The sequence below is a fragment of the Lissotriton vulgaris genome, chromosome 1_1 (assembly GCF_964263255.1).
Source record: "Lissotriton vulgaris chromosome 1_1, aLisVul1.2, whole genome shotgun sequence".
In the NCBI taxonomy this organism is placed as follows: domain Eukaryota; kingdom Metazoa; phylum Chordata; class Amphibia; order Caudata; family Salamandridae; genus Lissotriton; species Lissotriton vulgaris.
In genome coordinates, this window is record NC_141685.1 from 504,874,125 (window position 1) to 504,890,169 (window position 16,045).

At 44.6% G+C, this 16,045-nt stretch overlaps 1 protein-coding gene across 3 annotated transcripts in view; it reads right to left on the minus strand.

The window, feature by feature from the left end:
* Nucleotides 1-8,801: 8,801 nt before the first annotated feature.
* CRYZ (crystallin zeta) overlaps nt 8,802-16,045 on the minus strand; it is a 326,836-nt gene continuing 319,592 nt past the window's right edge. For all 3 annotated transcript variants that reach the window (XM_086953869.1, XM_086953870.1, XM_086953871.1), the window contains exon 9: nt 8,802-9,826. In XM_086953869.1, coding sequence (XP_086809995.1) covers nt 9,665-9,826 — 162 coding nt within the window. In that variant the 3' untranslated portion in view covers nt 8,802-9,664. The remainder of the gene's footprint in view (nt 9,827-16,045) is intronic.

The following is a 16,045-nucleotide window of genomic DNA, read 5'->3' on the forward strand; positions in this document are numbered from 1 at the left end:
AGTTATCGCAAGCCCCCGAGTTTTTAAATGAAGTAGCCAGGTTGTAAGAAACTATGTAGAATTTAGAATGACGTTTGCGAAGTTAGAATTAAGTCAAAAATGAAAGAACTTGTTGCAAGTAAACCCTGTTGAAAGTAAAATGTTTAGCCGAAAGATAGGATGCATTGATATAATGGAAAATCGTTTAGCCTATGTTCATTCCTCAGAAAGATACCTATCAGACCATGGTGAATAGCACGTTGCACTTTTTCCGTAAAATACAAAGCCCTGAAGAACGGCATAGCTTCGTAAGACTCGTACTAGGAAAGTGGGTCTCTGCCAGAAGAACTGATGTGACTATAATAAAATGCAATGAATAGGTATCAGACCTCGTACCACGACAATGAATGTAATACCAACAAAAAGCCAAAGAAATAGTCACGAAGGAAAGCTGTAGGGAACCCAGCAAACCTATCATCAATTATTTATACGTTGGCTGCAAACCTCAATGTAACGGATGCTTACCCAGTTGCTTGGTGTTGGGAGAGAAATAGATTTATGTGATTACCTTCCTCTGCAAAATCTCTAAAGACTGTCTTTTCAAACTCATTTTAAGGGAACTACTGTCGGAGGAGAAAGAGACCGGATGTGGGAGCACGCGGCCTGACTGCAGATCCTGGAACATCAGCGACGGTGGCCAAGGCGAGACCGCAACAGTAAGGAGTCACAGGACGAGGCACTGTTTCCGACAAAACTAAAGGAAAGGGCTGACCTGAGGCCCCTGCTTTATGATCGACATGTGCCGAAAAGTCCCCGCTCTCTGAACCCGGTTATGGACCCGCCTGTCTTAAATTTTCCGTCCCCCTGGTCTGTTCCCGATCTGGCCCTGCTCCATCCCCTCTTCCTCCGACCTACCATAAAGACTATTCACACACCCCCCTACTTCCACTTGAACTTTCAAAATCCTACTGTGCCATCCAGAGAAGGGTATTTCCTGCGTCAAAAGGGAGGGAGCTCCGACTAAGTAGACCACGAACTATGTTAAATCTCAGAACGGTGACCTAAACACCACCAAGGGTCGCCCCAAAGAGAAGCTAAACGAAGTCTGTGGTTCTGCCCGCTACCGAGCACCTTGAAGATGATGGAAGCAACAGGAAATACCCACTACAGAGACCCAAGGATAGACAGACTCCACAACTCAAAGACAATTGCACTCTTCATCACAATCCTTTTCTGTCTCCTCCTAATGACCATGCTCTGGATTATGGAAGAAAATGCACCTGCTCCAAAACCGTAACGCATTTCTCCCACGAGGTCTGGCGAAATAAAACAAAGACACACTCCTGCCCGCAGACCTCCAACGGCTCAACCCACATGGACATTCCTACTAAAGAACGAATTGTAATGCAGGTGCTCAACAGTGCCAACAGAAGACGACAAAGAATGCTGAGAACTCACTAATAATGGTCCACGACCATAAGACACTGGAAACCCTGATTATTGTTTTTACTATGTCTCATTTTTCTCCCAGCCACCATTGAATTGACTATGCTCCAACTGAGTACGAAAAGAACTTACTTACGTGATAACCTATCAGTTCCTATTCCGAATGACTATAAGCATCTATGATCTGTACCCAACGCTCTCACTACATAATTTTTGTCTGATATCGCATTACTATGACTTTCCTGCAACGAGCTTAACGATGAGCCCGCCCACTGAGATGAAAAGATTTTAAAGATGTGATGTTTATGTACAGTTCCTTCACCTAGGTTTTCACTTCCTTACTTATGACCACTGCAGTAGACATAGATAGGAAATAGGCCAGCAAGAGGACTGTGGAAAATTAATACGGTTTGGTGAACATTATCTGCGCCATCTTGCCTTTTTCCCCGATGCCACACTTTTTGTCGCACACACCCGCCATTTTAGCTTTCTTGATCAGAACCACCCTCTGCACACCCCTGACCCCCAGCACGACTCTTCACCCTCACAAGCACCCCCACGCATTGATCACTCCCGCTCTCACATGCCTTGCGCGTAAGCGGCAGCCATTTTGAGCACCATGGCCCCTCTGCCCCTCGCTGATAGCCAGCGCGTCTCTCACTCTCTCTTAGCCCCGCAGGCATCCCCCGCATGCTGACAACCCCCTCGCTCTCATATGCCTCGGGTCATAAACCCCTCTTCAGCGCAGCTCTGCCTCGGAATCCCATCCTGTTCCCAGCGCGACACCTCCCTTCAGACCTTTCATGTTCCCGGGTCCTTTGATACAAACCCCCTTTTCCTGTGTGCCCGTTTGTCTTCCTTGTTCCCAGGCCGCCACCTGGCCCTGCAGATACTGTTTATTACCCCGTACAGTAGGGAGCTTCCCCTCCCCATTAAAGGACCCTCGACTTGATCAAAGCCCCCACCCTAGGAGATCCGATCAAACCCCACACATTCCGTGAATCGGCGGAATGCCCAGCTGTGCGATAATCATCACCTGTTGTGACCGGGGCGGGGACTTCAACTGTAAATGTGTGGGAACGGGCTTGAAGCGGGGATTCCTAGGATACCTTTCCGTACATCAAAGTACTGACAAGTATATGTTTCATGTAATAAAGAAATAAACCTGTGTATAAGAGGCCAGGCCTCAGAGATGCGGTTAGAGCACCTCGTGACGATACTTGCTGTCCGAATTGATGTGTTCTCCTCCGGAGAGAATAAACCCACGTTTCCTGCCTTTCAGTCTCCAGCGCCTGCTTCTTCATTGATTAATATTTTGTGGGTAATAGAGGCGACACCGCCGGGCAACACAAAAGGGTCTTTGGTCACTGGTTGTCTAGCCACCCTTTTACACAGCGAAGGCATGGCTTGGCAGTTCGGGCTGGACTGTTCCCATGAGGCACAAGGTCAGACTGATTTGCATATGGCCATGTCTGAACTGGGGTGGCAGAGTGGGCTAAAGAACGGTGATGGATTAAACCCAGATCTGTTGACTGGGTGTGAGTGTTTGATTGGTTCAGATGCTCCGTCCATCACACCCCCTTTTGTACCGCTTTGTTCGCCATAAGTTGGCAGGGTATGCTCAGACGTGAGTCCCTTGCTCACTTTGCCACTGGATTCAAGCAAGCCTGACTGAAGACGGCTGGAATGCCAGAAACCGGTCCTAGGAAGCTTGTTTCCGGTCCAGGGAAGGCATGGCTTGGCAGTTTGGGCTGGACTGTTCCCATGAAACACAGGGTCAGACTGATTTGCATATGGTCATGTCTGAACTGGGGTGGAAGAGTGGGCTAAAGACCAGTGATGGATTAAACCCAGATCTGTTGACTGGGTGTGAGTGTTTGATTGGTTCAGATGCTCCGTCCATCACTACCCCCTTTTGTACCAGTCGGGGTTCAGACCACAGTTTAGTGCAGAATCTGTGTTGCTGTGGGCTTCCCAATTCCTCTGGCAGGCTGTAGCAGGCTGTGGATGGGCAAAATATTGCAGCAGTGATAATGCTGGATCTCATTGCAGCTTTCGATACCTTGTCCTAGAGCCTTTAGCTTGAACGACTGTGGAACAATCGTATCAGAGCAAAGGCCTTGTGGCGGTTGGCCTCTTTCCTGCAGAATTGATCTTTCAGGTGTCTCAAAAACCTTTCTATTCTGAGATCTTTCCATTGCGACAGGCGTTACCACAGGGCTCAGCGTGGAGTCCCACTCTATATGTGCCCCCTTGCTGATATTGTCGAATGCTAAGATTTTAACATCGTTCATATGCCAACGATACCCAGTTTATTATTATCCTGTCCCAGGACGAAAGAGGCACTGCAGCTCTCTTAAGGTCATGTCTGTCAGAACTGGCTGAGTAGATCAACCACAGTTGCCTTACCTGAATGCTTGAAAAACCAAGGCTCTTATTCTAGAGAAGCAACCAATTATTCTGGTCTTCTGCCTGGTGGCCTGGTGCATTTTATTCACACAGTATTGTTAGTTTTCAAGTTAGTGAGGCCCTTACCTGCTGAAGTCCAAAGTGTGGTGTGAGCCTGTCTGTCTCCTGGGAGATTCTGAACAGGAGAAGCAGATGCCCAGCCCCCACCCCCAGGCCAGCAGACTATTGGCTATTCAGCTACCAGGCAAGTCTCCCTCTCACACCTGCACAGGCCCCTTAAGGCCTTTCTGGGTGCACCCCAAATCATTCTCCTCCATCTTCGGAGTTGCAGCCTACCTGTGCCCCAGATTGCAGTGAGCAGGGTCCAGGATTTGGTAAGGAGACAGACTAGTGCTGTCTCTTCCCTAGATAAAAAGTTGTTTAAAAAACGATTTTCACTTTCTGTGTTTACTATCTATGCCTGTGGTTGTTACAGTTAAAAATTGTAGTATTACCATGCCTGTAATTGCATATTTTATCACCTGTGTTGTGTTTTAAATTTGTGGTTTTCCATGCCCATGATTGCCTCTATTTAATGTGTTGAATTGTGGGATTTGCAGTCCAACCTCTGTAGTTTGTCGCTCACATTCCTTGGTGACAATTCGGTTTTCCCTCCAAATTTCTCCTTTGCTCTGTGCTAAGACCTGTATGTTAAAACAGTGCACTCCCAGCCTCCATCTTGTGTTTACAAGCCCGTGCAACCAGCCCTCCTGCCTTTCCCCCCTCCCCCCCCCCCCCCAGCAAGAGGGATTTTTCTACATCTGAGGGGTTTTACTAGGGCCTGTGCAATTCGTTTTTTTGCCAGCAGGGGGAGTAACATTTTATTCAAACAGCATTGTTAGATATCAAGTTAGTGAGGCCCTTACCTGCTGAAGTTCAAAGTGTGGATTGAGCCTGTCTGTCTCCTAAGAGATTCTGAACAGGAGAAGCAGCTTCCAACTCCCTGACCTGCAAACCTTGTCTAAGGTCGCTGGGACCTTATATGGTCTGCTAGTGGTTGGTACATGTCTACACTGATTGGTGGTTGTATCTGGTGTTTCTATTGGATTAGGGTTAATGTTCTCATTGGTTGGGTATTTGAGGGTTCTGATTAGTTTCTGGGTCTGTGATTTAATCATTGTAGGGTTGGGGCTAGGGTTAAGATGTCTATTGGAAGTAGGGACTAGGGCTTCCTATGTAATTGGGTGTTGGGAGTAGGGTGGGACTAGGGCTAGGGTTAGACCTTTAATTGGAAGTAACGATTAGGTCTTCTGGTGTGATTGGTTGCTGGACTAGGTGTGGGACTTAGAGTAGGGTTAGGCTTTCTATTAGAAGTAGGGACTAGGGCTACCTGTGCCATTGGTTGCATGGAATTGTTTTGGGACTACTGGTAGGGCTAGGGCCTTTATTGGACGTAGAGATCAGGGTTTTTTAACTGATTGGGTGCTTGGACTAGGTCTAAGATTGGCTGTAAGGTTCTGGTCTCCTATTGGTTCCTAGATTTTAGGGCTATTGTTGTGGTTGGATAGTGTTAGGGCTAGGATTCCCATTGGCTGAAGGGGTCGCCTGATTACTAGGGCTATAAAAAAGGCCAGGCTTAGGGTGTCTCAGCCCGGGCGTCGAGGCTAAGGGCAGAGAGGACTAGGGCAGTTGCCTGTTTGAGCCTGTTCGAGGCTGGTCAGGACTAGGGCCAGAAATGCTGCCCTTTTTCTCATTTAGCAATACCCAGCCCACACCATCCACAAACAGAGCAAAACACTCACACCAAATGTACACCACGCACAACACTATGCACAGATTAATGTACCAGCCTGCACCACAAACCCAACCAAACCACATCTACACACCCTACTATCCCACCTACCACACATCTCCACCATCACCTACAAACAGTAAACAACTCTATCCTATACCACTAACCAATACACTAATCACTAACACAATACCAATCAACACCGTACATAACTACATCCCATTCAGACACACTCTCCCTGCTGTAATTACACCTAACAAACCTTCCATCAGTTGTCCAACAAACACCCTCCTTTCCCTTCTACCATAATAAGACTATCGCACAACACACACACTGCACACCACCACACTTTGTAACTCTTGCAACACGTATACTTTAAATGTAATTATGGATCTACATATTTATCACTTTCTTCTAATTTAGCATTTCCAATGCACTACCCTATTTCTCAGCCTATACTTCGCACAACATATCTTCTAGCCCAACCTTCTAACTCATCTCAAACTTCTTCTTCTACTACTCCTTCCAATGCACTACTTTATCTCTCATCCTATTCATCTGTCAATATATCCTCTACATCCACTCTCTCATTTATCCCAAACCCCATACCACTATTAAGATTGCCAAAATAACCCTTTCAAGACTCTCTCCTACTCTACCCCTCCGTGTATCATCTGACACCCCTTTTACTATACCGATCCCCTAAAACAGACCTTTCTAAACTCTTTCCTCTGAGTCCACCCCTCCAAAACTCCTTTTTACTCATCCAAAAGCCTCCTGCTATTGCTAAGACCTAAAAAAAAATTAAAAATAAAAATCTTTCTCTTTTATCCATCCACTATCCTTTTCAATCGAAATTAACAGACTAACATGTTCACTTCTCAAATTCCATATTAAACTATACTAATATAGTACCCAAATAACTGAATTACATATCCACTACTCAAATTACTTCATATTTTTTTACTATACTCATTTTCAACAGTAATCCTTCATGGGTTCCGGAGTGGCGTGCTACTCACCAGAAAAGCGATTCAACACCCATCATGGGTAACAAGTGCTATATGAGTGCAAATCTTTCTTCCCCTTTTATCCCTCCGCTATCCTTCTCACTCCAAGTAACTGACTAATATCCACCACTGAAATTACTTCATATTTCACTATATTAATTCACCACTAATCCTTTGTAGGCTTCCTGAATAGCGTGCGTCAATTAGCGCTATATAAATACAAACCGTTGTCCTCCTCTATTCTTCTGCTATCATTCCAAATCCAAATAACTGACTAACCTATCCACCACTTAAAATGTATTTGCATGTTTCACTAAACTAATTCAACACTAATCCTCTATGGGTCCCGGAGTAGAGTGCTTTGATGCCTCGTCAGGGGTAGTAAGCGCTATATAAATGCATTTTAACTTTCTCCGCAAGCACGGCACTTTTGTGGAACACCTTGCCGCCCGAATTACAACAGGCCTCCTCTGAACCCAGTTTTAGGAGATTGCTGAAACCTGGCTTTTCAGGCAATAGATCTTTTTTCCTACTCTGCCCTTTACAGCCCACCGAGCGTCGGGACACTTCCTATGGAGGTAGCCGCTCGCGCTTTACAAAACTCAGTATTATTATTATTATTTACATTACAATACAATACAAAGCTCCATCAGCTTGATTTATCACACTGCAGCATCGACCTCTTGCAGGGACTGCCAATGCGAAGCTCAAGCAATGCCTGTGGCCAGCTCCTCACACTTTGCCGACAGCCTCCTGCAACACTCTGCCTACGCCTTGTGGCAATGTTCAATGCAAACAGGACTCTTGGCACGAACTTGAGAAGGTAAACTTCAGCGGGACTAACCTGGTGAGTGTATCCAACCTGAGCTCCATCGTCTGGCACGTGTATGTGGCCCAAATGGGCACTTTGTGCTTTTTGGGCCATTCTTTTAAATTCTTTTAAAACTTCATATCTCAGGTTCTACGGATTTAATTTTTGATGTTTTGATCTGGTTTTATTTAATAAATTCTGCTCTGTCTACATCAGGATCTTGTTGTGTGGTGTTTTTACTTGTCTTAGTGTTGCACAAACACTTTACACATTACCTGTAAGTTAAGCCTCACTGCTGTGCCAAGTTACCTGGGGGTGGAGCACAGGTTAATTTGGGGTTTGCTTGGGTCTTGCCCTCACACATATTGTGGTTGCTGTGTGACCAGGGGTCACACCCCAGTCAACCAGTAACCCAATTTCTCACACTAGTGCACTGCGTTCCACGCTTTCATCACAAATATTCATGCCATTTTGCAATAATAAATCCAGTACAAGCTACTAAGCTCTGGAACTCATTGCCAGCCAAACTTTAAAGCATGCAGGAATTTGTACACTGCAGACGACAGTTAGAAGTATGGCTATTTCCAAGATAACTAGATCATCCCACAACCTTAGAACCAAAACTGGAAAGATAATCAGACTTTCAACTTCAGTCTACAGTTTTCAACCCCCAGATATAGAACAACTTAAACAAAACACCACTCAGCAAAGAAAGGCTGACCTATGGTTGACTGGGGTATTGTATAGTAATGTCAATTTACATACACTGCTTATGGTCCACACTTATACCAATACACTTAGCCACCAACAATAGGTTAATCATCTAGCACTCATATGTATGCTATGGATATTGTCAATCTCTCAGTTGTGTAGCACATCATAAACCAGCCATCACCAAATGATCAGCGATGGAATAACTGAAGTGATCTGTCACATACTACTGGCCAACCGGAAAACTCTAATCTAGTGCACCACTGCCGGTCAGGGAACAGCCAGAAAAATGCGGGCAGAGCCTAGCGAGTCTGACTACATAAACTTAACCATGCTTGCCTTAACCACGCATATGCATGGTTGGATTTGGGGGGTAATTACAGGGTGGGGGGGGGGGTTGAGGGTTGTTTTCAGGGCTTGGGAGAGAGGCAGGTTTGTTTTCAGGGCTAGGAGATATGAGGGGAGAGGGGAAGTGTTGAGAACGTATATTATGACATGCACACAGTTGTTTTCCATCTGCACAATCCGCTCCACAGAAGGCAGGAAGGATGCAGATTTTAGACCAAGGTAACATTTGGCAATTCTTGTGAATTGTTGCTGCTTAATAGCTGCACGAGTCACTCATTTAAAACAAAAACAAAAACAAATAGACAAATTCACAAAATATGAGAAATCAGCATTTATTAGTCCCAGGAGAAATTTTCGTTATTGCAGGTATAATCTCCAGGATTTTGCATTACCTGAAATTCCTGGAATTACACTATAACGCAACGTTGCGGAGTTTCAAGTCACTAGAAAACTCAATATCCAACACTGCAGGGGTTCAATTCATGCTTCAATTTGTAGAATCAAGCAGAAAAACCCCAGCAAAACAGATATTAATTTAAAGCCTAATAAGAAAGAAAATAAACAGTTGTTGTCCTTAAGCAGAAAATGAGTAAGACAGACTAGTATCGACAGGAGATATTACGAAGAGGGTTAGGGCAATGCAGGCTTTCCACTCTCAAATTGATAGAATTTCTTCTGCATGTCCTTGACCGTTTTGAAAATTAAGGTCTTCAGTTTGGCTTTGGCCACATAACCGCACTCACAGCACTGATAAAAATGACTATATGGACATCAAACAATGCCTGTGTGCATATTGTTAGAAAATCCTGATAATAGACTATTCAAGTAAGAAGCCTAAACTGATACTGACAGGGTGATCTGACCTTGGTGGATGTGTCTGGGACAGAAGAGATTAAGACCAAACCAAGTACCTCATTTATTGCAATAATATTTCAAACCTGAAGTACAATTTACAGACCAGAAGAAATTGTTTCATACCATGAAAGACATGATAAAACTGTTTGCAGAGCAATGCAACAAATGTACATAACATTTCTTTACAAGTGAAATTAACATGAAAAATGCGAAAGATTCAAGCATATGTTAACCAACCGCTATTTCGATAAATGTGTTTTGGATGAAATTTGCCATTACAGACTTCTTATACAAAATAGTACAGTTTCAACCTGCATTACTTTTTCACATGATCAAAACCATCTTTCCTAGGGCCCCCTTGCTATTTATGATATCTTCATGAGCTTGGGATACTTTCTCCAGTGGATACTCTAGGCCAGTTACCGGCTTCAGCCAACCTGATTCCATTCCAGCAAAAAGAGCTGCAGCTGACTCATCTCTCTCTGCCTGGATAAGAAAGACATAGTATTATTACAACATTTAGTACAATATATTTAATACAGGTTCAGAAAATAGAATTCTGTCACTCATAAATGTACTATAATAAAAAATAGGGTCAACATAATCCATCACTTTAAACTTCTTATGATCGCAAGTATTACTTTTTAAAAGGTGTCATTCATAAAGTATTGCCTTTAACAATGGCTTTACTCAAATAGAGAAGTGTATACATTTTGGAACCATGGGGGGAGGGAAAACCTCGAAGCTTAAGACACTCAACTATACCTTTCACAACACTGATGTTTAGCTATCAGCAAAAAGAGGTTTGTCAAAGGCTTTCAAAGTATCCCTTCTCTCTCTTTGGCATACTGACCAAGTAAGAGCCTCGACCTCAAAAACATTGCTGGGGGATTTAAGGCCAAAAAAATAACCATACAAAACAGAAAAAATAAAGTTAACATCCAAACCAAGGTACATATGAAAAGTTTTTATATGTATATATTTATAATATGTAGTAGGTGTGAGCCTGCAAGCTCGATATAAAAGCCCACCTCTAGTTTTATTATTACAGTTTTGTTGTGAAGCCTCTAGTCACCTGTAACAGCCGGCTCAGGTAAGCGTGGTGGGGCGGGATAGGGCGTAGCAGTGGGGTGGGGGGGTGCGAAGGACGGAGGAATAAGTATTATTTATTTACTTAATTATACCTATTCCGACATCTGTCGACTCCCCGCACACCCCACCCCTCCCCTGCCTCACCCTGCTTACCCAAGCTGGCCGCTGCAGTCTAGAATAAAGTGCCAGTGCTTTTAAAAGGTCCCACATACCATGTGAAAGAGACCTATAGTTTTCTGTTAACTTATCCATGCAGCCACACATGGAGAGTATGGGGTCAAAAAAACGCCCATGATGGCTTTGGTTCTTGTCAGTATTAGAGGGTTATACTGATGTTGGGCCCCTATGGAGCGTGATGCTCATCTGACAATTGATTGCTCCCTGCTGTGGCCATTGTGTCTTCCAGAAGGGAACGAGTGTGCTGTACAAATTTACGGAACTTGGCCATGTCTGCCACAGTGTCCCAAGATGGACCGCTGGCGGACGGCTTTGTTTGCTGAACCAAACCCCTGTTGGCGAGAAATTGGCTTGAGAAGGATCCGACGGACTGGTCGCAATGCCCAACAGCATAAAAGTATGTGTGCTAATGAGTCCCTTTTGTATGTGCACAGTCTGCACTCTATGATGCATCCAAGGGACTTCCAGGTTGAGTACAGTGCTCTTAAGGGGAGCTGGGACAGCCTTGCTGCTAAGATTTGATTTAAAGCCATTTCCCCAAGGCCGGGTTGAGGGGATGCTCTGTTGTTAGGATTCTTTGCGGTGATTTCGTGGTTTCGTGAAGGCCCTTGACTGGAGAGTTTCCAAGTCTAAACCACGAGACTGAAGACGCAGTTGTTTCTTATTGTTGTTTTAATGGATGTATTATCAATTATATTTTGGTCAAGGTTCTCCATAGCCAGTTGCAAGGATTCCTTTGCTACAGTAAGGTTTGTGGACCAGGTGTTGTTCTGTCTAGTGAAAATGTTTTTTATGACAGCCTTCATCTGGGGATTAGATTACCAAAAGAAAAAAAGTACTTTGCAAAAAGCAGCCAGTCCTGCTACTTTTTTTTAATCAAATCAGGGTATTCCTTGTACAAGGGGGAAGGTGGAATAATTTCTTGTAGGCTAAACACTGTATTTTTTCCTAGTCTGCTGCTAGCATGCCAGGGAATGCCTGCCCCGCATATTTGACCGACGGAAGCAGTTTGTCCTGTATCACCCTTCGTATAACTGTTGTCATTGAACTATCAAGGGTGGCATTTAGCCTACTAAGGGTACCATCTTCCCTTTCAACCTCATTTTTTGCAGCTGGAGCGAGGGTCGTCCTGATTCGGACAATCAAGCACCCAGGTAGTTGTAGCCTTGTATACACATTCCAGGCTCAATGACCCAAACCACCATTTAGTGAGCCTTTTTTTGGGTAGCTACCACAAATCTATGTCTTGGATTTACATGCATTGGCGACCAGCTCCTTCAGGGAGTTGTATTTTGTCAAAGCATTGAGAGCTTTTTGTAGGCCTACTTTGATGTGGTCCAGGCGGAATAGGTCATCTTCGTATTGCATCAAATGGATTTTCTTTATTCCAATTCTTGGTGTGCCAAGAGAGGCTCCACATAACGCCGGGCCCAAGTCTGTGGTGTATAGGTTAAATAGTAGTGGAGCCAGCACACATCCCTGCTTTAGCCCTCAGTCTGTGGCAATTTTTGCAGTGGCGGAATCCCCAGTGAGTTTGATCCTTACCCAGGTCCTGCAGTAGAGTGACCTAATAACTCAGTAGTTTTGGGCAGATGTTCCACTCCTCCAGATGATGTTTCGGAGTACCCCATCAAAGGCAGCTGAGTAGCCAATAAAACAGGTGAAAACTGGGGGTGGGAGGATTGCGAGATATTGTTTTCTGGGCTAAGTACAAGAGGAATGTGATGTTATCAACTCTGTAGACCCTTGATCGAAACCCCGTCTGATAGAATGGTAGAAGCCCTTCAGTGTGTACCCAATCTGCAAATTCCAGCAGGAGAGTGCTGGCATAAGACTTGACGTCAGTGGGAAACAGGGCTACCATGCAGTAATTTTTGGAGTCAGTATTTGTGCCTTTCTTAAATATGGGCTGCAGAAGGGAGTCCCTCCATGAATTTGGCACTTCCTTCAGGAACCTACATTCTGCGTACAGTGGTGCAAGGGTTGAGGCCCAAAACTGTGTGTCCTCTTTGAATATGAAACCTGGCAGCCCATTTGGACCTGGGCCACTGTCTTTTCTGATCCTTTTTAGGATGATGCGTACTGCTATTTTGCTTGGGCCTGTGTGCCCTTCTGGGGACATAGCACCTCAGTTCCCGTTTCTTTGGATATTCCCTTCGGATCAAATTAGGCCAGTGTTGTCCTGGTCTCTAGTATAGAGTGATTTCACGCGTGCAATCCGTATCTAATCTGGGACCGAGTTTCCTCTATTGGAAGCCCCTTAGGTTCGGTTGTTCAGATATTCTTAAAATCGTTGGGTATTATTGGGGGCCAGCAGCTCAAAGTTATTTTTATCCATTTATCTTCCTGTGCTTTTTTGTATTTCCAAATGAGTGGTTTATGTTGCTTAGCTGCTTTTTTGAAGATGCACTTTTTATTTTCCTGGGCGCGCTTTGTTTTGTTCTTAACAACAGAATACTTTGTTTGATCTCAGGTACTATACCAAATACATGAATTACATTATTTGTTTTTATTCTTGTCCACTTCACTCGGTGCAGCATGCCCAATTCCAATTTGAGATTGCCCTAGGCCTCTATGATGTCAGGTTTGTTCGTCACTAATGGCCAGCCTTCCCAGGTTGATTTACAGCTTTGAAATTCATAGATGGACATTTGTGACCACCTCATTCTCCGCAAGAGTCTGTACTGTTCCTCGCCTTTGGCACATCGGGGGGGGGGGGGGGGGGGGGACGGGTTGTTGGAGGGGGGAGGGTATGGTGGATTTTAGCTGTTACATCCAAGCGTACCAGCCAGGCTGCTTAATCGCTTGCGTCCTGTTGGATGACGTCGTAGCTGAGCTTGGCTTTACTTATGCACTGGCTCTGAAAGATTCAATCTATACTTGTCTGATTTTTCAAGGTGGGTAGATAAGCCGACCCAGGCTTAACCTGTATTGATGCAAATTGTGCGGACTCTAAATTATGGGGCATGGAGAAAGAGGTTAAGTCTGCCCGTATCACTGGCAACCCTGCAATGTGTGTTCAATTCTCCCAGATGGTGCATATAAAAACCTCCAAGTATAATGATTTACAAGGACACATGCTGTGCTATTATGGTCTCAATTTGTTTGATTAATTGGTCCAGCTTATCAAGGGCCTTGGGGATTATAGTATATGTTAACTATTAGTATAGGTAGATGGACTGCCGGACTTTTTAGGCCTTTAAAGTGCTAGGAACATCTCGGAGGTGTGTTTAGTTCAACGAGGCTCAACTTTGTTGCGTGTTAAATATATATGGAAATGCCTCCGGAAGGCATCCCAAAAAGATGGATTTTCCTGGCAGGTTTATGAAATTCTGTATACCCTGGTAGTGGGGTTGGTGTTAACGTCCATGTTTCTTGTATGCAGATATGATATGCCACCTCGAGAAATGTAGTTGTAGCCAAACTTTGAAGAGTCTTGGTGATGCCTAAGACGTTTCATGTCATAATGTTAAAGGGTTGAATTAGGTCTTCCATGCCGTTGGGGCAGGGATGCCTGGGCTAGGAGCATGACTGCATCTTTTTGGCCAGGCTGGTGGAGACCCAACCCCAGTAGGTTGATTTGGGTTACTGGAGTGGGAAAGAGGATTCTCTATGGTAGTAACTACTTGCATACCCCTGCTCTGTTCATTCAGCCTGCACCTGATGTTCATGCTCCCAGAGTCTACTAGGGTCCCAACTTGCCTGGTCCCCTTCAAGATGCACATCATGGAGGTGTTTGTAGGTCGAGTCTAGGCATCGCATGTGCATTTGCTCGACATGGTGTTTCTCTCTCTGGGCTTTCACCATGCCCATCACACGCCCATTCCTTTCATAGGGTAATTGGCCTGGCTTTCTTGTCTGGTATGTAAATCCTTAACTTTGTCCCACCTTCTGCCTGCTAAGTTACCACCCTGCAGGCTGGCCCTGTTACGTGGATCATTTCAGGAGCGACCATACATGGTGTCAGTGCGCTCTCTTTCTTTTGCTTTGGCTAATTTTCTTCGCTGCCTGCTGCTTGTGTTTGGAGCTCTGCTCCAGCCGTTGTTCGTGTTGACTTTGATCCTGCTCCCTCATATTGTCTGAAAGAGCTGCGGCAATATACAGAGGATGGGATTCTTTCTTTGTGTCAGGGGGAAACACGCATAGCAACCAGAAAGTGCCTGACTCGTGCCCCATCCCATCTTACCTTTCATTGCTCAAAACAAGAAGGGAAGCATGCCCGCCTTCAAGTTCGGAGTCAATACCAATCAAGTTCCTAGCCCATCCCTTTATCTTCTATGAGAACTTAGATCCTAGACCACCTGCATTATGGCACGATCCATAGCGCACTCACGAGATTGACTATCTCCAACAAGGTGGAACTAAATGAAGTTGGATGAGTAAACTATTTATTTTTTAAGTGTGTGTTGGTATGTGCTTATTTTACAAGGATGCGTTCTACATTTCCGTGTCACTACCAAATGTTACTTTTTTTAAACTGTTTATTTTATGATATTTTGGGCTCATTTACTAAGCACGTGTAGCTGTTGCTGAAGCGCTCTGTCTGCGGAGGCACCAGTGTTTAAAGGGCCACGCTTCCATGTCTACCGTATTTACCCTTTCGCTCAGGCTTCTTGGTGCCTGAGAATTTTGAGAACGGTGCCTGGCTCAGAGTTGGTTCCCTTTGCTTCAGCTTTCGAAAAGAGATTATTTTAGCTTTCAGTACATTAGGTAGTTTCTGTTGATTAGCTTCTTGTGCAAACCAGCTCAACACTATGCGGTTTTGTACCATATTAGCAGCCCTCGAACAGCCTCAGAAGATAAGACCGGCCCTACTGCTGACGTAAGCTTACTTGTAACAATAAGGAATCAAATATTGTCACCCCCATATCCAGACTCTTCCTGAGAGAAACAAGTCCAGGCTTATGTGTCTGACACTGCACTTCTATCCCCTTTACCTCCTTCATCTTCAACGTGAAAGGAAAGCTGTTTTTTACCAAATCATCCTGGTGTAATTTTACGTTCCGCTGCAGGAAAGTTCACTGCTGTAGTCCTTTCCTCGAAATTCATCTTTCAGCAATATAACTCTAAACTACTTCGGCTACGGCACCAGTAAACAATCTTTCTCTCGAAGATGCGCTCCTAATGCATTGATTCATATGGCCTGTTCTAAAGTATTTTGAATTTCGTTTTAGATTATTATAAAACTAAAGCAAAACTAGAGCTCTCAGATGTTAGGTGTGCTTTTTGGCTGGATAACGTCACTTTTTGATAAAGGAATCAATCAATGAATAAGGTGACAATTAGCAGAAGCACCATCAGGATTCAAGCAAGCCGGGCCGACGACGGCTGAAATGCCAGAAACCGGTCCCCGGAAACTTGTCTCCTTTCTAGTGAAGAATTGGCATGGTAGTTTGGTCTGCCCTGTTCCCATGATGCACTGGGCCAGGGACAGAC